Source organism: Melanotaenia boesemani, chromosome 1, assembly GCF_017639745.1.
Source record: "Melanotaenia boesemani isolate fMelBoe1 chromosome 1, fMelBoe1.pri, whole genome shotgun sequence".
NCBI lineage: Eukaryota > Metazoa > Chordata > Actinopteri > Atheriniformes > Melanotaeniidae > Melanotaenia > Melanotaenia boesemani.
In genome coordinates this window covers 2,772,998-2,792,446 of record NC_055682.1, presented here as the reverse complement: position 1 = coordinate 2,792,446, position 19,449 = coordinate 2,772,998, and the positions used below count along the sequence as shown (strand labels likewise).

Here is a 19,449-nt window from a genome sequence, read left to right as displayed (position 1 = left end):
GTTCAGTAAACAACTCAAGTCAACAAACAGTCCATAATTCAGTTGTAATTTCATCCTTCTCTTCGGAAGGTGTTGCAGCGCCCCCTTCAGGTCCTCCGGGAAAGAAAAGCTGCCAAATAAGTTCTGGTAAATGAGTAGTTTATCTTAAAGTTTCTCAGTTTCATTTTAAAGGCGCCCTATTATGATATTTCAACTTTTCTGAGCTTTCTACAGTGTTATCGTGCTGAAGTGAAGAGTTTTCCAGTCTTATACTTTCAGTTTCCACGGCGCTGAAAACACAAGGTTTTAGATATTTTAGTGACGTCCCAGGGGGAGACACTCAGTTCAGTGTCCGAAATTAACGTTTTGACTCATCGGCCAAGTTGGCCGGTGGATGAAAAAATCCACTGGCCAAACATATTTTTACTGGCCAAATTATTAAATTATTTTACACACACGTTATTTTCTATAATACTTTGTTGTGTTGTATCCAAACTGAAAGTGGAAGTCACAGCAACTTTAAACAAAGCCAACAAGAAAAACGGTTTTATTTGATAAAGTGTTAATGTCTAAATGAACTAAAACCTGATCAGACTCGGACTCTCTGCTCTTCGTCTGGCCTCCTGCTCCTATCAGTCCTTGTGCCACAGCATTACAGCCTTGGTGGGATCAAACTCCCTGATTTTTGCTTTTTATTTTATTGTTTAAAATATAAACTTAACAAAAATTGATAAATTTAAAGCTTATTGATCTGATTCATGACAAATCAGTAATAATGAATATAAATAGCTTATCAATAATCATAAAAGCTGATTGATAATAATAATGAACCTAATAACTGATCAATACAATAATAAGTGTATCTGCCCTGGTTGCAAAGAATCCACGCTTCGTACTGATGTCCACAATCTGTTTATTCCTTCTCTGAAGACTCATGGAACACCGTGAAAACTAGAAACAACAGAACGTTTGAATAACAACATCACATATCAGCCTTCCCAGCATGAACAAAATAAAATCATTCTTTACCGTGTACACCACGTAAACCAGTGGTAGATAAGATCGGTAAGCATAAAAGTCCTCCGCCTTGCTCGTGCGATGCCTCTTTTCTCTGTCGGACTCCCGCTGTCTGTTTCCCGCTCGCCACTTCCGGGTCATGTGATTCACGTAAACTTAACTCAATAATTTTAAACAAGTAGTTTTAACAACTTATGGCAGGAACCTTATGAGGTACAGGGCAAGTATTTAATTATACACATACCAAAAACAAGAAAAGCCACAGCAACATATTACGTCTCAGCGTTGTCATGGAAACATAAACAATCACACTCGCGTCAGCTACACTCCCACCAATTACCTTTGATAAGTATAAATGGAGATTTTAAACACGCTCTTCATTGGACGTTCAATGATAATTCTATAACTCACATTGTAAATGAACCATGTGTTTCCCACAACGACATTTTCAACAACTGAAAAACAGTCCAATAGAATTTTATATCTCAACTCAAAAATAATACATCGAATGGGTGGACTACAGTATAATAACCACCTTTAGCTCAAAGGAGATCAGTAATCAATGACGGATGTCTTCCCACACCCTTTAGCTACTCTTAACTAAGACCACTAATTTCTGAATGGGTCTTTGAACAATTGATGGTGGATTGAGACGTTCACCCCCCTTTCCTAACTTCCGTTCTCCAATCTGCACTTTCACTTTTCGTACAAGGCCATCGCCATCAGCGTGTACTTCAACAACTCTAGCGAGTTTCCATTCATTCCGCGGGACATCCTCCTCCTTGATGATCACCACATCACCCACATCCATGTTACGGCGAGGCACATGCCATTGTTGCCTCAGAGTGATGTTTCCTAGGTACTCTTTCCTCCATCTGTGCTAAAACTGCTCCAAAAGATATTGGACTCTTCTCCACCGTTTTTTTGCATACAGGTCTTCCTTGATGAACCGACCAGGTGGGGGGAGTGGAATAGAGGACTTCATGGTGATTAAGTGGTTTGGTGTGAGGGGCTCCAAACTTGTGGAATCATTGATGTTGTCAACAGTGAGCGGGCGGTTATTTACAATGGACATGGCTTCATAGAGGAATGTTCTTAAGGAAGTGTCATCCAATCTTCCAGCACTGTGGGCTAGCACTGTGTTCAGCACACTTCTCACAGTTCTGATTTGACGCTCCCACACTCCTCCAGTGTGACTCGAGTGTGGTGTATTCATCTAAAAGTCACATTGTTGATCCGCCAGGTATACAGCCACTCTTTCCTTATCAAGTTCTTTCATGGCTCTCGCCATGTAATTCTTTGCACCGACAAAGTTAGTGCCCTGATCTGATCTGATGTGTCTCACAGCTCCCCGAATAGCGATAAAGCATCTTAGGGCATTGATGAAGACATCGGTCGATAGATCCTCCAACATCTCTATGTGCACTGCTCTGGAGCAAAGGCATGTGAAAAGAAGGCCATACCATTTTTGTTCTTTGCGTCCCTGCTTGGTGTGGAAGGGACCAAAGCAGTCCATACCACAGTAAGAGAACGGTAGTGAGGGATCAACACGATCGTTGGGCAGATCTGCCATCCGTTGTTCTTCTGGTGGTGCACGAGCTCTTCTGCACCGTACACACTGCCTGATGTATTGGGCTACGGCTTTACTTCCACCTACAATCCAGTATCCATTGGCCCTTATTTCATTAAGGGTTTGTCCCCTGCCTTGGTGTTGTATTTTGTCATGATGTGCAATGAGGAGGTTTGTGACAGCACCATTTTTAGGGAGGATTGCTGGTTGTCTCAACTCGAAAGGTTCAGGTGAATTTCTCAATCTTCCTCCTACTCTTATCATACCATCCCAGAGGAATTGATCAAGCCGGTAAAGTTGGTTATTGCCGGGCAGTTTTGCCGATTTCTGGCTGAGCGTGTTCAACTCTTCTTGAAATGCATCCTGCTGTGCAAGCTTTACAAGAGTCAACATAGCTTGCCTTCTCTCTTCCACACTCAAAGGCTCTGAGGTCTTGATCCTCTTAGCCAGGCGTTGTATACGAGCTACAACACTAATCGCCGTGGTCCATTTTGAGAACCGTAGCAGGTGACTTTGGATGTCAAATTGCCTGGCGGCCTCAGTTTTCAACACTTGTGTAGCTCTCACCTCTGGATCCCCCACCTGCAGTTCTGTTGACACCTGGTTTATGGTCATACAAGGAGGCAACAATCGAGAGAATTCCCCGTCGTGTTGCAGGCTTTTCATCGAGTAACACTTTGAAAGTGAAGCTGTCGTTTTCAGTGTTCCATCTTATGCCTAGCACCCTTTGCACTGGTAAGTCATCATGACTGAGATCCACATTTTTTACTTCCGCAGCACGCTCTGCAACATTGATGGAGTCTAGCACCTCTCTGTTGTTGGAAAGAAATTTGTGCAGATGCATCTTTCACTTTGCACACACAGCCTGGGCTTCCCTCACCAGTTTTATTGCCTCGCCAACTGACTCCATGCTCACGAGACCATCGTCGACATAGAAATGCCTCCTGGTGAAGCTCGCTGCAGAGGGAAACTCCCTTTCACTTTGGCTGGCAAGGTGTTTCATGCCATAATTGGCGCAGCCAGGGGAAGATGACCCTCCAAACAGATGTACCTTCATGCGGTACTCTGTGGGTTCTGTATCTGTGTCCCCATTTTCCCACCAGAGAAACCGCAATAGTCCCTGTCTGCTTTGCTGACATGGAATCTGTGGAACATTTTCTCCTTGTCGCACATGACTGCAATGGAATATTTACGAAAGCGGCACAGTACAGCTGTAAGACCATTTGTAAGGTCGGGTCCTGTTAGTAGATGGTCATTTAAGGAGGTGCCCTCGTACTTTGCGGAGCAGTCAAAAACCACCCTAATTTTGTCCGGTTTCCTGGGATGATACACCCCTTGATGCAGGATATACCAGACTTTCCCAGGCTCTGGTTGAGTGTCTACTTTCTCTGCATCACCATCCTGTAAGACACCATCCATGAACTTCACTTCTGAACTTAGGATATCTGTTCAGCTTCCTTTTAAGGTGCTTTAGCCTGGCCAAGGCCATTTTCTTGTCTGGGAGGTGTGGACGTGCTCTGAAAGGAAGGGGCATCTCAAGGTGGCCAAGCTCGTTTTGCCGGATTTCTCCTTTTAGGATTTGCAGGAAGCAAATATCCTCCTGAGATATGCTTTTGTCACCTGAATTTGTGTCTGCGAAATCAGACTCAAGAGCCTTAATGACAGCACATGGTGTTAAAGGCGGCAGCTCTCTCACTGATACCCGATGACAAAGGCCAGTCAGATCTGTAGCATTCACGTGCTGAGATGTGCTTCCCACAATGCTCCAGCCGAGGTCAGTTTTAATGGCGTAGGGTTCATGGTCACCCCCAGTGATGACCTTTCTTTGAATTAGAGCTCTGGAGCAATCATAGCCAATCAGCAGTCCAACACCACAGTCCATTAGTTGGGGTATCTCTTGGGCTATTCAAGCAAGATGATTCCATTTGCTAGCTGTTTGGCAAGTAGGGATATGTGTGCGATCAAGAGGAATGAAGTCCCTCATGTAGGCTGGAAGTAGGTCGATGGAAATGTTTGAGGAAAATCTTCTGATTTTGAGGTTACATACTCTTTGACTTTTCACTACAGAGTCTTTCCCCATCATAGTGGAAAGCTTGAGTTTTACTGGTTCCATTGCCACCTGGAGCTTTTGACATACTTCCTGATCAACGAATGTGTGGCTGCTTTGTGTGTCCAATAAGGCATATGCTAAGGTTTCAGTTTCAAGAGCACTGGGTGCAGAGATCCACACCAGAGATCGTAGACGTGCTCCCACCTTCATTTCCATTTACACAGCATGACAGAGAGGATGTGCTTTCTTCAACTACACTTTGTGTTGATGGTGCTTCTACTGAGGAGCGATTTTCATGCAGCGGAGTTGGGTGACCTTTTTAGCATATGCCACACATGGCTCTGTTTCTACAGTCCTTAGAGTTGTGACCTTTTCTCAGGCATGCAAAACATAGCTTATTCTCATGTATGCATTTTTCTTCTCCTCTATAGACATTTCCATTAGTCTTTTACATTTGTGTATAGTGTGGTTCTCTCCACAGCACATACACTTGCCTGAGTTTGGGTTTTGGGACGATGTGCTCCATTTCTTTGGCCTTTCGGCATCTCTCCACTTTATTTCATCAAGGTCTGCTTTGGCTGCTGAACTTAATGGGAGTGGGGCCTTCACCTCTGTGGCAAATGTATTTGCCTTTGGGCGCTTTGTCTCTCTGGTCGGTGACTCTTTAATGCATGTAAGGATGACACTGGGTTGCATGCTATGCATGCCTCTTTTGGGATGAATGAAGCAAAATCATGAAAACTTGGATAGTCCTTGTCTTGGGTCAGCTGCTCTGTCATGTAATGATTCCACCTGGAAGTCACCCATTCTGGGAGTTTGACCAGCATCTTCTGATTCTCCTCACAGTCATTGAAAACCTGTAAACCCTTTACATGAGGCATGGCGTTGCTACACGTTTGGAGGAAATCGCTAAATTCTCTTAGCTTGGCATACTCCCCCGATCTTTGGCTATTTATTTAGCTTCTCTCTGAAGGCTCGTTGAACTACTAAGGAATGGCCATATCTGGTTTTCAGCCTATCCCACACTTGTTGATAGGCTTCTTCATCTTTCCGGTAGAAGCTGCCTTCGAGAGAAGCCTTTGCCTCTCCTGCTACGTATTTTTGCAGATAGAACAGCCTATCTACAGGGTTAGAGCAACGTCTCTCAATAAGAGCCTTAAAGCTTGTGCTCCATTCTGCAAACTTCAGGGGATCACCTGAAAATACGGAAGGTTCTGGAGTTGGAAGACGGGTGAGAGCTAGTGACTCTTGTAGTGTCTGGACTAAGGATAAATCATTTTGCACAGCTTGCTTTTCGTGTTTTGGAATCTGGTGAATAAACATGCTTGTATCATTCACTTTGCTATGTACAGAACTGCAGGACCCGTTTTTCTGTTTTGCTTCCTCTTCCGAATAAACGTTTAGCTTTGCTTGAATAATATCAATCTCTCACTGATTTTCAAGTTTTTTCAGCTGCTTACATTGAGCTTCAATGACAGCTTCCATATTCACTTCAGCTTTCTTTGCAGCCAAAAGAGCAGCAGTTCCTGCCCTCTTAACTGAGATGCTGGGTGACTCTGAAAGATGGTCAGAATGATGGTGGCTGGGAGCAGGAACTCTGGAGGCTGTGGATCCATATATAGACCTGGCATAATCATTGTCAAGAAGCATGCACAGCCTTGCTTTCTCTGCCACAGCATCAAAATCTTCTCCAACCTCAGTTAGACGCACTCTCATTAATTGAAGCAGGTCTGCTGTCACAGCTACACATGCGTCAATTTTCCTCCGTATCTCCTGACTTGGTACCCTATGGAGTCTAATGCTGTCATACAGTTCCTTCATCTCGGAATCCAGCTTCTCAGTTTCATCCATCATATTGCACAACTCTCCCTCAGAGCACATTTGTTTTAATCTGGTCCGAACATCTCTTGCAGTACTTTTCCATTTCTCGTAAGTTGCCTTAAACTTACTCTCTTTGTGCATCAATTCCTGCTCTTTCAGGTCTTTCATTTTTTGTTAACTTTCTTTCACGGGAGGACTTTCTGATTCTTCTTTCTGATTTCTCAGACACAGCCCTTCTCTCCTCATCTTTCTCCTCTACTTCTTGCCCCTCTAGCATGACATCATACTGTCTGTCACCATTTAAAGACATTTAGGCTTTAAAGATTGTCACATGAAAGGTCAAGGTAAGTAAATTGAGGCACAAGAATATGGCAGCTGTAACTCGTCAATGAATAATCAAAGCAACACAAATAACCAGTTACCACTTTTCTGCAACTTGTATCAGGTTGGTTTTCAACTTAATAGCAATAATAGATTTTAACAGTGCTAAGATTATAATATATGAATTGAATTCACCTTTCAGCTCTCAAATAAGCAAAATAGCTTACATTAGAACACTCAACAAATTTCTATTTTACATTTTTCTTTTTGTTTTTTTTGGGGGGGTTTTTTTTGGTCTCTAGTTTAAGTTCAATCCATCAGTTTTTGAGGCATATACAATTGCACAGTGTCATGGGGGGGCCTGACGCTGCTCCAGGGAATGTCTGCTGAAACCTGAAGCTCTTATTGCTGCAGGATGAAAAGCAACGTTGCAACGATATGCACGTAGCCTTTAGCCTGTAGCTTGATGAGGTGAAACACGTGGTGAAGGACTCTAAAGCCCGTAGCTGCCCAGGATGTAGCCTTTAGCTGGCGTGTAGCTTGATTTGGATTAGCCCGTAGAAAACCGAAGCTTGTAGTTGCCCAGGATGTAAAGCGATGCTGTGCTTTTAGCCTCTGGATAGATTAGGTCACGTTTGCATGTATCTGCCCTGGTTGCAAAGAATCCACGCTTCGTACTGATGTCCACAATCTGTTTATTCCTTCTCTGAAGACTCATGGAACACCGTGAAAACTAGAAACAACAGAACGTTTGAATAACAACATCACATATCAGCCTTCACAGTATGAACAAAATAAAATCATTCTTTACCGTGTACACCACGTAAACCAGTGGTAGATAAGATCGGTAAGCATAAAAGTCCTCTGCCTGCTCGTGCAATGCCTCTTTTCTCTGTCGGACTCCCGCTGTCTGTTTCCCGCTCGCCACTTCCGGGTCATGTGATTCACGTAAACTTAACTCAATAATTTTAACCAAGTAATTTTAACAACTTATGGCAGGAACCTTATGACCTCCAGCGCAAGTATTTAATTATACACATACCAAAAACAAGAAAAGCCACAGCAACATATTACGTCTCAGTGTTGTCATGGAAACACAAACAATCACACTCGTGTCAGCTACACTAAGTATCATTATTATTATATTAAGTTAATCGGTTGACAGCTGTTCATAGTCTCGCAGAGTCACATCACGCCCGTTATGCAGCTGTCGTCACCCTTCAGGTTGAAAAAAGCTAAGCTAACAAGCTAAGCTAACAGGCTAACGTCACGTCCAACAGAGTGCTGCTGTGCTGACAGCGCAGCACGCGCAGGTAGGTTACCGCCTACAGTCGGCGCGTGAGAAGCGGACCTCACATCCTCTAGAGGTCAGCTTGGTCAGACTTGGTGAGGAAGGAAGACCTTGCAAAGGAGTCTCCGGTACGGTGTCTGTGGGTGGTTGGGCTGGGGATGAGTCATCCTCAGTGACAGCTGGTGTTGAAGGACTGCTTGCAGACTGGACGGGATCTGTCTGGTCCGCCGGGAGAGGGTCAGTGTTATCTGGAAGAGTTTGAAGATGTCTCCAGTTACGCCGCAGCACAGCCCCGTCTCCTGTCTGGATGAGATAAGATCGTGGCTCCTCGGATCTGGAGATCACTTCAGCAGGGGTGGGCCATGCCTTTTTGCCGCCCAGCTTCACCCTCACAGTTTGTCCTGGGTGCAGCGCTGGTAGCTGACGCCTCGAGTGTCTGCGGTTGTAAAAGTGCTTGTTTGGCTCTGGAGTGTTTTAACTGAACCAGGTCACGGCTGACAGGGTCAGCATGCAGCTTCTCTTCAAGCATGGGAACTGTGGTGCTGGGCTGGCTCCAGTTGCTGTGATAGGTGTTGCACGGTAGCTCATCAGAGCTCTGGAAGGGTCTGGCTGCTTCAGTCTTTTTTGCAGCTTGGACGGCTCTTTCTGCAGCTCCGTTTGCTTGGGGGTAGTGAGGACTGGAGGTTGTGTGTGCAAAACCATACTCTTTGCTAAAGTCTTTGAACTCTACTGATACAAACTGCATGGCATTGTCACTGACCAGCTCCAGTTATATCCCCCATCTGGCGAACACGCACAAGTCTGCTGATGACTTAAAGGCTTGTTGTGGAAGGAAGATGCGTCATTTTGATGTAGCATGAATAATATTAAACTACTACCACGTAATTTTCCCTTCAGTTCACAAAGGTCTGCTGCGACCTGCCAGGGTCCTTCTGGTAAGGGTGTGGTGATGAGGGGCTCGCGCCTTTGTGTTGGTTTGGGCTCCTGGCAGAATCTGCATTGCATCACAGCCTGTTTATGTCATCGCTGATTCCAGGCCACTGCACTGACATCCCCGCTCATTCACGGCACTTTGTCAGCCCCTGGTGACCCTCGTGAATCCGTTTTAGGATGTCAGCTCTAAGCGGTGCTGGATAACTATCCAGTCGTCATAGAGAAGCAGTCCATCTGTCTCAGAGAGGTGATTTTGTGCACTGTAAAAGACGTGGTTGGAAGGGAACGCGGCCATCCTGCACAGCCAGCCTTCCTGGATGAACTTGAGACCACCTGGAGGTCTGAGTCGTTCTGTGTTTGTTCTCTTGTCTCTCTGAGCCTGTCGTGTGAGATCGGTTTGCTTGTCGTCATGGCTTTGACATGAACTTCGACATCCTGCTTCATTTCTGGGCCTATTCTGTGTTTTAAGGTCTTCTGGATGGATTGCAGCAAAACAGCAAAAGTATTTTAGCAAACCACCTTTTCATCCCCACGAAGCAGGGATTAGCCTCCATGGAACCGACCATGTCTGAAGCCAGGTACCAAGGTGGATCGGTTTGAGTCCTCTACCGTCTGCGGTACTGTGCAGACAGCGAAGCCGCACAACTCCAGGATATGACGTCAATATGGCGAACATGGCCGATCCACCCTTCCTCAAGTTTTTTTTATGTTTTGTAGTCCAGCATTTTTTGAAGAAGAAGCTCAACTTCTTCATTAGTCCAAAGAAATGTTTCTCTTTTGCTTCGCAGTGAATCCTCAGCCATCTTCTCTTCTCTGATGGGAACTTCCTGCAACACGCAGTGAGCCTTTTTCTGCGCATGCATTGTTCTGCTCTGTCTTTGGAGTGCTACTCTTGAGTATGCACTACAGTGGTGTCGTGGGGATGTTTTCACACCTGAACCGGCTTCGGTGCCGTGTGGACATATTCTTAGCGTGTGCAGAAGGCTTCCGGTCTCAGCTCCCACACCGTTACCGCTGGCGTCGGCACTGATGACAGTCTGACGGTCAGGTCAAAGAATGCGAGTGTGGGTGCTGACAGGAGCATTTCTTTGGCATCCCCCAGTGCTTTTTCTTGTGCTTCTCCCCCTAGCCACTCGCTCTCTGACTTAACTGGGTGTGGCATGGCCCGGCAGGAACTTCCCATGTAGCTGATTAGGCCCAGGAAATGGCGCAGCTCTCCGACATTAGTTGGACTGGGCATCTCTGTAATAGCCGTGACTTTGCTCGTGTCAGGCTTTACCCCCTCTGCACTAACAATGTGGCCAAAGTAGCACAACTCAGTCTTGCACTTGTGTTTCTTGTGGCTCATGTCTGGTGCAACTGGCCAGTTTCTCTTGTGCTTTGTCAAAAATTCTGGCCCAGCAGTCCAGTCCTGACACATGAAAGACACATCTGCATTCATTCCTCTCAACGCGTGGTGAGCGGGTTCACCTCAGACTAAACTTACATCCACTTACTTGACTTTGTGTTTTCTCTGATTAGTGACACTCGACTTGCTGCCGATGTTTTGAAGCTGGTAAAGTACTTCAACTCAGCAGTGCTGTCAGTCCAAAACGTTGATTCTTCCAGTGGCATTTGCAGCTCCATTTTCACAAGTCTGTGGCTGCTGTTTATTCCAGTCGTGGAATTGTTTGCTTTAATGGTGAAACTCTGGACTTGCTGATGATGAATAAACAGCGATTTTCTTCTCTTTTATTTGACATTTGAAGGTAAGAGACTACCCCATAGCTTTTCTAACTCGCATCTGCAAAGTGGTGCAGTTGTGCAGAGGTGATTTTTACAAAACCAGCCGGTTTCAGATATCTTTTCACTATGAAGCCATGAAGCTTTGTGAGATTAGAGAGCCATCTTGTTGACCTTTGAGCCAGTTCTTAAGGGATTTCTTCATCCCAGGAGAATTTTTTGTCACACAGTTCTTGGAGGAGCATCTTTGCTGAAAAAAATTACATGTGACAAAAAACCTAAAGCGTCACATATAACACTTACAAATGAAAGGATCTCACTTCTTGTATATGGCATGTGTTTTGTACCTATCCTTATCTTGAAAGAATCTGACTCTGCACACCAGATAACTTCAAAAACCCTTTCATCAGGCAACACATCACAGCTGAGGTCCAGCTCCTTGACTTCTTCAGCTCTGTCTGTTTCAGGGACAGAGGCAAGAACTGCTCTGCTCTCCTGCCAGAGGGAAGAGGGATGAAGAGTTTGTGACTGGGGTGGGAAGGATCAGCCATGATCTTTCCCACCCGCCTCAGAGCCCTGGAGAAGTGCAGGTCCAAGACAGAGGGAAGATTACAGCCGATCACTCTCTGGGCTGACCGGATGATACGCTGCAGTCTCTTTGCCTTTGACGGTGTTTTCAGGTAGCAGATTGTGATGGAGGTGGTGAGGATGGACTCAGTGATGAAGGTGTAGCTTGAATTTCTTCAGCTTCCGGAGGAACATCATCCTCTGCTGAGCTTTTTTTGATGATGGAGCTGATGTTCTCCACCCGCTTTAGGTCTTTAGGAGATGATAGCTCCCAGGAGGCGGTAGACTCCACGCTAGTAACTGGAGAGTCATGCACGGTGATGGGGAGGGAGGGGCTGTGTTCTTCCTGAAGTCTACAACCATCTCCACTGTCTTGGCAGCGTTAAGCTCCAAGTTGTTTCTGCTGCATCAGGTTGATGATGGAGGATGAGAGACATGCTGATAAATGTTCCTTCAATCCTTCCATTTGGTTTCAGCGGGCAGTTTGCAATCGTAAAGCAATGCAGAGAGAAAAGCACGGGTCTGCAGTTCGCCGCCAAGTTCATCAAGAAGCGGCAGAGCATGGCGAGCTCTCGCGGAGTCCGGCGGGAGGACATCGAGCGGGAGGTGGACATCCTGCAGCAGATCCAGCATCCCAACATCGTCACTCTGCACGACGTCTACGAGAACCGTACCGATGTGGTGCTCATCCTGGAGCTGTGAGTGGCAGAACATCTGCATTGTTACCTTTTTATTCACCTCAAACTAACCTCAACGTGCTGATAAAAATACACTTTAGTCAGGATTATTTTTATATTTGCAGAGATGCTTGTACTGTCCAAATCTGCATGTGCTGTTTATGTTCAGTTCTCCTAAATAATCAATATGAATGACAGTAAATATGATTTTTAATAATCAAAAATTATATTACGTTATATGATAATCTGGATTTTGCTGAACAAAACTACCAAAGGTACCAGCATTACCTCTCAAACTTGCTGAGTTGAGATCTACTATTATTTTGGGTTTGTCATTTTGGACTGGAGGCAGAAACAATAGGCCTCATGAAGAAGAGGTTAAGGATGCTCCACAGGTTCTCAGCAGGGTTGAGGTTGGGGGATGAGGGCGGCCACGATGCCATGAGTCTCTTCATACCAACATTCATGTTCTGAATCCCACAAACTTCTTGAGTGCTTCTCATGATCGAATGAATGACTACACAGCCAGTTCACCTCCTTCTTGCATGATGGTGATGATGTACCACATGACAAACTGTGTTCATTATCAAAACATGTCAATCTGAGAGTAAACAGAGTCTGCTCCAAATCAGCAGTGTGAATGATGCCATTTGTGTTTCAGTGTCTCTGGAGGGGAGCTCTTTGACTTCCTGGCCCAGAAGGAGTCTCTGAGCGAAGAGGAGGCCACTCAGTTCATCAAGCAGATCCTGGAGGGGGTCAACTACCTCCACGCCAGAAAGATCGCCCACTTTGACCTCAAGGTTTGACACACTGCGCTCTGTTTATCTGGAGACGTGGTCACATCTCCTGAGGAGGGTCAAAGTGTGATTTGGTGACCTCAGCTCATTTTAAGTTCTTTCATCATGATTCAGCACTTCTGTAAAGCTTTTCTTCCATAGATATGTCTTATTGCTCTGTGCCTACATACCTGGCACTATATATGTATATTAGGCCTGTCACGATAACAAATTTAGCTGTACGATAAATTTTCTCAGAAATTATCGCGATAAACGATAATATTGCGCAGAGCGCTAATGTGTCATTTTGAGACCATTCTCAACTAATATAGTGACATATGCCGTAATAATGCAAGTACACATTTTCAAAGGTCAATAAACTAAATAAATAAAAGCGCCTTTTTCACTGTTGCATCTTCAAATAAACTCCAGACAAGTAGACAAGCATGCCGGTTTTAATGACGAACCAAACTTCAGCACTTTACATCGAACAAAAACCCGTGTTCTTCTTCTGCTCTTCAAAATCTACTGCTTGTGAAACAAAGTCATTCTGCCCTCTGTTGGCCTTATTAGTAACTACAACCCAGCAGTTAGCTGGGATACCACATTCACATACACCGGGACACCGGCCCAAAAGTTATGCGGCCCACTGGGAATCCTCCCAAACCTCTCGATTAGCCGGCATTGCTCTTAATGTGTATTTTGTCATATACGGTAGTATATAGGCTGATTCTATTTGCGTAATGTGCCTGCGGATTACAGGGGTTATTACGGTAGACCAGGAAGTGGGGGCTTTGTACTGACGTCGTAAGCTAGAATGTGTGTGTTCTGCTTACATGTGGGAAGCAGCGAAACAATAAAAGAGGAGATGCTTGCATCTATTATTTACATATTTCAGCATGAGAATCGGAGGTTTAGCGCGAGAGCGTGAGAAGCCACTTAAATACGCAAGTCTCACGGCCATTGCGTGTTGGCAGCCGTGCAAAACAAATGCGGCTTACCGGCTCGTGCTGCAACATGCTGCAGTCAAGTGTGACACTAGAGAGATCACTCCGCAAGAAACCAGAGCGTTTAGTCGAAATACTCCATAGTGAAACCTATTGTCATACACAGTCTATGGTAAAGGGGGGACGAAAAAAAATTATCGCGGCCGGCAAACTTATCGTGCTCTTATTTTCTTATCGTTCAATTAATTGACTTATTGCTTATCGCGACAGGCCTAATGTATATGTGTCTGTTTATCACAGGTATGTAGCTCACAGCACCACCTGCTGACTACACAGAGACTGACTCTGGATCCATCAGCTGGATTTATTCACTCCGTTTACATGTTATAAAAGTTAGTTTTTACATGACATTGTTGGACTAGATCGTTAATGTGTCCATCACATGAGCACTTCTGTGAGTTTTTTTCATACATTTCTGCTGTGTCTCACTGAGGACGTCTTTGGAAAATCACCACAAAGGGAGGTTTTTGACCTCATAAAGTTAAGAAGTTCTTGAATTTTTTCTCCTCGGCAGCCTGAAAATATAATGCTGTTGGACAAGAACGTTCCGCTGCCGAGAATCAAACTGATTGATTTCGGTCTTGCCCACAAGATTGAAGCTGGAGTCGAGTTCAAAAACATCTTCGGAACGCCAGAGTTTGTTGGTGAGACGGATTTCCTTATTTGATTTAACTCCAATCCTCATATACATGATGGCAGATTTTCATGAAACACCCACAGACTCTGGAAAGGTCTGTCTATGAAATGATAAAGCATCTTTTTTATAATCTTGTGGTTTTTATTTTAAATGAAAGATACTCATGTTTCTTGTTCTCTTTAAAGCTCCAGAGATCGTCAACTACGAGCCGCTGGGACTGGAAGCTGACATGTGGAGCATTGGAGTCATCACCTACATCCTGTCAGCAACCTACAGACGGCGTTAACGTTAACATACAGTCTGCTTCATGTCTGTTTCATGTCTGCTTTACGTCTGCTTCCTGTCTGCTTTACGTCTGCTTCCTGTCTGCTTCACATCTGCTTCCTGTCTGCTTCAGATCTGCTTCCTGTCTGCTTCACATCTGCTTCATACCTGCTTCGTTCCTGCTTCACATCAGCTTTGTGCCTGCTTCATGACTGTTTCACATCTGCTTCCTGTCTGCTTCACATCTGCTTCCTGTCTGCTTCACATCTGCTTCCTGTCTGCTTCACATCTGCTTCATACCTGCTTCGTTCCTGCTTCACATCAGCTTTGTGCCTGCTTCATGACTGTTTCACATCTGCTTCTTGTCTGCTTCACATCTGCTTCCTGTCTGCTTCACATCTTCTTCCTGTCTGCTTCACATCTGCTTCATGTCTGCTTCACATCTGCTTCATGACTGTTTCACATCTGCTTCATGTCTGCTTCACATCTGCTTCACGTCTGCTTCACATCTGCTTCATGTCTGCTTCACATCTGCTTCATGTCTGCTTCGTTCCTGCTTCACATTAGCTTTGTGCCTGCTTCATCTCTGTCTCGTCTTCTTCATGTCTGCTTCACATCTGCTTCGTTCCTGCTTCACATCAGCTTTGTGCCTGCTTCATGACTGTTTCACATCTGCTTCTTGTCTTCTTCACATCTGCTTCATGTCTGCTTCACATCTGCTTCCTGTCTGCTTCACATCTGCTTCATGTCTGCTTCACATCTGCTTCATGTCTGCTTCACATCTGCTTCCTGTCTGCTTCACATCTCCTTGTCTGCTTTATGCCTGCTTCCCGTCTGTTTCACATCTGCTTAATTCCTGCTTCACATCAGCTTTGTGCCTGCTTCACATCAGCTTTGTGCCTGCTTCATCTCTGTCTCGTCTTCTTCGTGTCTGCTTCACATCTGCTTCATGTCTGCTTCCCGCCTGCTTCACGTCTGCTTCATGCCTGCTTCGTTCCTGCTTCGCATCAGCTTTGTGCCTGCTTCATGACTGTTTCACATCTGCTTCTTGTCTTCTTCATGACTGTTTCACATCTGCTTCCTGTCTGCTTTGTGCCTGCTTATCTGCTTTGCATCTACTTCACATCTGCTTTCCATCGGCTTTATGCTTTTACCAGAACTGGACCGTGAAGTGTCTCTGTTTCTGTCCAGGCTGAGCGGGGCTTCTCCATTCCTCGGTGAGACCAAACAGGACACGCTGGAGAACATCTCAGCCATAAACTACGAGTTTGACGAGGAGTTCTTCTGCCACACCAGCGAGCTGGCCAAGAAGTTCATCAGTCAACTGCTGGAAAGAGATAAGAAGTAATGAAGGAGGTTTTATTTCAACTTGTCCCACAGCAGGAGGGTTGTGGTTTAAATCTGTTGTGCTGATGATTGTTTTCTTCTACCAGGAAAAGATTAACAATTCAGGATGCTCTGAATCACCCATGGATCAAGGTAGACACAAACTTGTTTTCTCTTTTATTCACAGAAACAATTTAAGGCCGAAAAAGGGACACAAAACTAGAAAGTTTGGGGTCAGAAGTCGTTTTCGGACCTTTTGGTTTCTACAGAGGTACAGAAATAAAGGTTTTAACAGATGGTAAAAATTATTTGAAGTGTAAAATTCCCAAAATAAGCAATATCCCATTTTAGAGTGATGCTCTTTATTAAATCCAGAATAGAATTTAAAGTTCTTGTCACAAATACAGCTCTTAATAACCAAGCTCCATTGGATCTTAAAGATCTCAGAGTTCCAGATTTTCCTAACAAAGAGCTCTGGTCTCGGTTTCCAGGTGTTTCTGACTGATTAATACAAAACAAAACGGCATTAAATCATTTACATGTGGGGTACCTCAGGGAACAGTTTTAGGTCCAAAAATGTTAAATATGTATATTGGAAGGGAAGGTATATACATAAGAGTTTGTGTATTTTCAGATGACATGATAATTTTTTGGCCTGATGTGGATTTGCAGCAGCTTTTTCCCTCTTCTTCGTGTCTTTTGGGAGAAGTTGACACACAGCGTTGCCGTCCTGTCAGACAATGCTCTATTCTATCTCTGCATCTACCCATCTGTTTATCTCTATCTATCTCTACTTCTTTCTTTCTCTATCATCTTTTTTCTATATCTGTATATATCATCTTTGTCTATCAATCAGTATTTCTCTAGCTCTCCATCTTTACAGGGTGTGCAGAATTATTAGGCAAGTTGTATTTTTGAGGATTAATTTTATTATAGAACAACAGCTTTTTTAGTTTTATTATCTTAGGAGGATATCTGTGTGTGCAGGTGACTATTACTGTGCATGAGTATTAGGCAACTTAACAAAAACCAAATATATACCCATTTCACTTATTTATTTTCACCAGGGAAACCAATGTAACAACTCAAAATTTACAAATATACATTTCTGGCATTCAAAAACAAAACAAAAACAAACCAGTGACCAATATAACCACCTTTCTTTGCGAGGACACTCAAAAGCCTGCCATCCATAGATTCTGTCAGTGTCTTGATCTGTTCACGATCAACATTGCGTGCAGCAGCAACCACAGCCTCCCAGACCCTGTTCAGAGAGGTGTACTGTTTTCCCTCCCTGTAGATCTCACATTTGATGAGGGACCACAGGTTCTCTATGGGGTTAAGATCAGGTGAACAAGGAGGCCATGTCATTATTTTTACTTCTTTTAGACCTTTTCTGGCCAGCCACGCAGTGGAGTACTTGGATGCGTGTGATGGAGCATTGTCCTGCATGAAAATCATGTTTTTCTTGAACGATGCTGACTTCTTCCTGTACCACTGCTTGAAGAAGGTGTCTTCCAGAAACTGGCAGTAGGACTGGGAGTTGAGCTTGACTCCATCCTCAACCCGAAAAGGTCCCACAAGCTCATCTTTGATGATACCAGCCCATACCAGTATCCCACCTCCACCTTGCTGGCGTCTGAGTCGGAGTGGAGCTCTCTGCCCTGTACTGATCCAGCCACGGGCCCATCCATCTGGCCCATCAAGACTCACTCTCATTTCATCAGTTCATAAAACCTTAGAAAAATCAGTCTTATGATATTTCTTGGCCCAGTCTTGACGTTTTATCTTGTGTGTCTTGTTCAGTGGTGGTCGTTTTTCAGCCTTCCTTACCTTGGCCATGTCCCTGAGTATTGCACACCTTGTGCTTCTTGGCACTCCAGTGATGTCGCAGCTCTGAAATATGGCAAAACTGGTGGCCAATGGCATCTTGGCAGCTTCACGCTTGATTTTCCTCAGTTCATGGGCAGTTATTTTGCGCCTTGTTTTTTCAACACGCTTCTTGCGACCCTGTTGACTATTTTGAATGAAACGCTTGATTGTTCGATGATCACGCCTCAAAAGCTTGGCAATTTTAAGAGTGCTGCATCCCTCTGCAAGACATCTCACTATTTTTGACTTTTCAGAGTCCGTCACATCTCTCTTCTGACCCATTTTGCCAAAGAAATGGAAGTTGCCTAATAATTACGCACACCTGATATAGGGTGTTGATGTCATTAGACCACACCCCTTCTCATTACAGAGATGCACATCACCTGATATGCTTAATTGGTAGTAGGCTTTCAAGCCTGTACCGGTTGGAGTGGAACAACACTCAACGTTGATCAAAATACTCATTTGCCTAATAATTCTGCACACACTGTATCTTTCGTTATGTCTCTATCTGTCGTCTCTGTCTCTCGTTCTAAATCTGTCTATATCTATCTTTCTATCTCTATAAATCTTTTTTCTCTATAATCCCTGTCTTTCTTTATCTCTGTATCTCAAACCTCCATCGTTTTGCCTGTTCTTCCCTCTGTTTCATGGTTTATTTAACTCTTCTTGTCTCTTCTTGAATCCTACAGTCCAATGAGCACAAGGAGGAGAATAAATCCCATGAGCTGAAGAAACGGGAACGCCGCCAGCTGAAGACCAAGCGTCTGAGGGAATACACCATCAAATCCCACTCCAGCATGCCGCCAAACAACACCTATGTGAACTTTGAGCGCTTTGCTCAGGTGGTGGAAGACATTGACCAGATGGAGAGCTCCTTCGTCAGCCTGGCAGGGGCCCACGACTCTCTGCAGGAAGACATCGATGCCATGGTCTCCATATACAACGAGAAGGAGGCCTGGTACAAGGAGGAGAGTGAGAGCGTTCGCCATGAGCTCTCCCAGATCCGCTACGACTTCCGGAAGGTGGAGGCCCTGAAGAGGAGCCTGCAGGATGACATGCAGGCATTCAGCTGCAGCCTTGCTGCCGTCAGCCAGCGCTTCCAGGAGAGGCAGAACCACTTCGACGCTCTGCGCCTGGAGCTCAGCAACGAGCTCAGATGGGTGCAGGAGGTGGTGGGCTCCTTTCCAGCCGACGGAGGTGGCGGAGGATATCCCAGCTGCAGCTTCTCCACCGTCTTCAACAATGATGTGAACGAAGCCCTCAAAGAGCTGCTGAACCGATCCTGTGGAGGAGATATGCTGTCCGGGATCAACCTGGACCTCACCGAGACCGGACAGCAGAGATGAAGACTCCAGTCCAGGAGACGCTGCAATGAGATGAAGCATCTCACATCCTCTCTATTTATTAGGCAAACGGGGAGTCAGGTGACTGTTTACACACCTCGCGTAATCATAATAACCACAAAATAATAATCACAAATGTTCAGCTCAGTGAGCTCAATTTGTTAGGACAAAACGTTTTTATTTACTCAACAATGTGGAAAATACTAATAAAAAATGTTGTTTTTATATTAGAAATAAAGATGGCAGCAGGCACCTGGTTGCTGTTCTCACACC

The 19,449-nt window shown here is 44.8% G+C and overlaps 1 protein-coding gene across 4 annotated transcripts in view; it reads left to right on the top strand.

Annotated features, from left to right (window-relative positions):
• dapk2a (death-associated protein kinase 2a) overlaps positions 1-19,449 on the top strand; it is a 24,707-nt gene extending 5,258 nt beyond the window's left edge. For all 4 annotated transcript variants that reach the window (XM_041990213.1, XM_041990204.1, XM_041990186.1 and 1 more), the window contains 7 exons: positions 11,748-11,969; positions 12,610-12,748; positions 14,246-14,375; positions 14,554-14,629; positions 15,824-15,976; positions 16,066-16,111; positions 18,523-19,449. In XM_041990213.1, the coding sequence (XP_041846147.1) occupies positions 11,833-11,969; positions 12,610-12,748; positions 14,246-14,375; positions 14,554-14,629; positions 15,824-15,976; positions 16,066-16,111; positions 18,523-19,179 (1,338 nt within the window). In that variant the 5' untranslated portion in view covers positions 11,748-11,832 and the 3' untranslated portion in view covers positions 19,180-19,449. The remainder of the gene's footprint in view (positions 1-11,747; positions 11,970-12,609; positions 12,749-14,245; positions 14,376-14,553; positions 14,630-15,823; positions 15,977-16,065; positions 16,112-18,522) is intronic.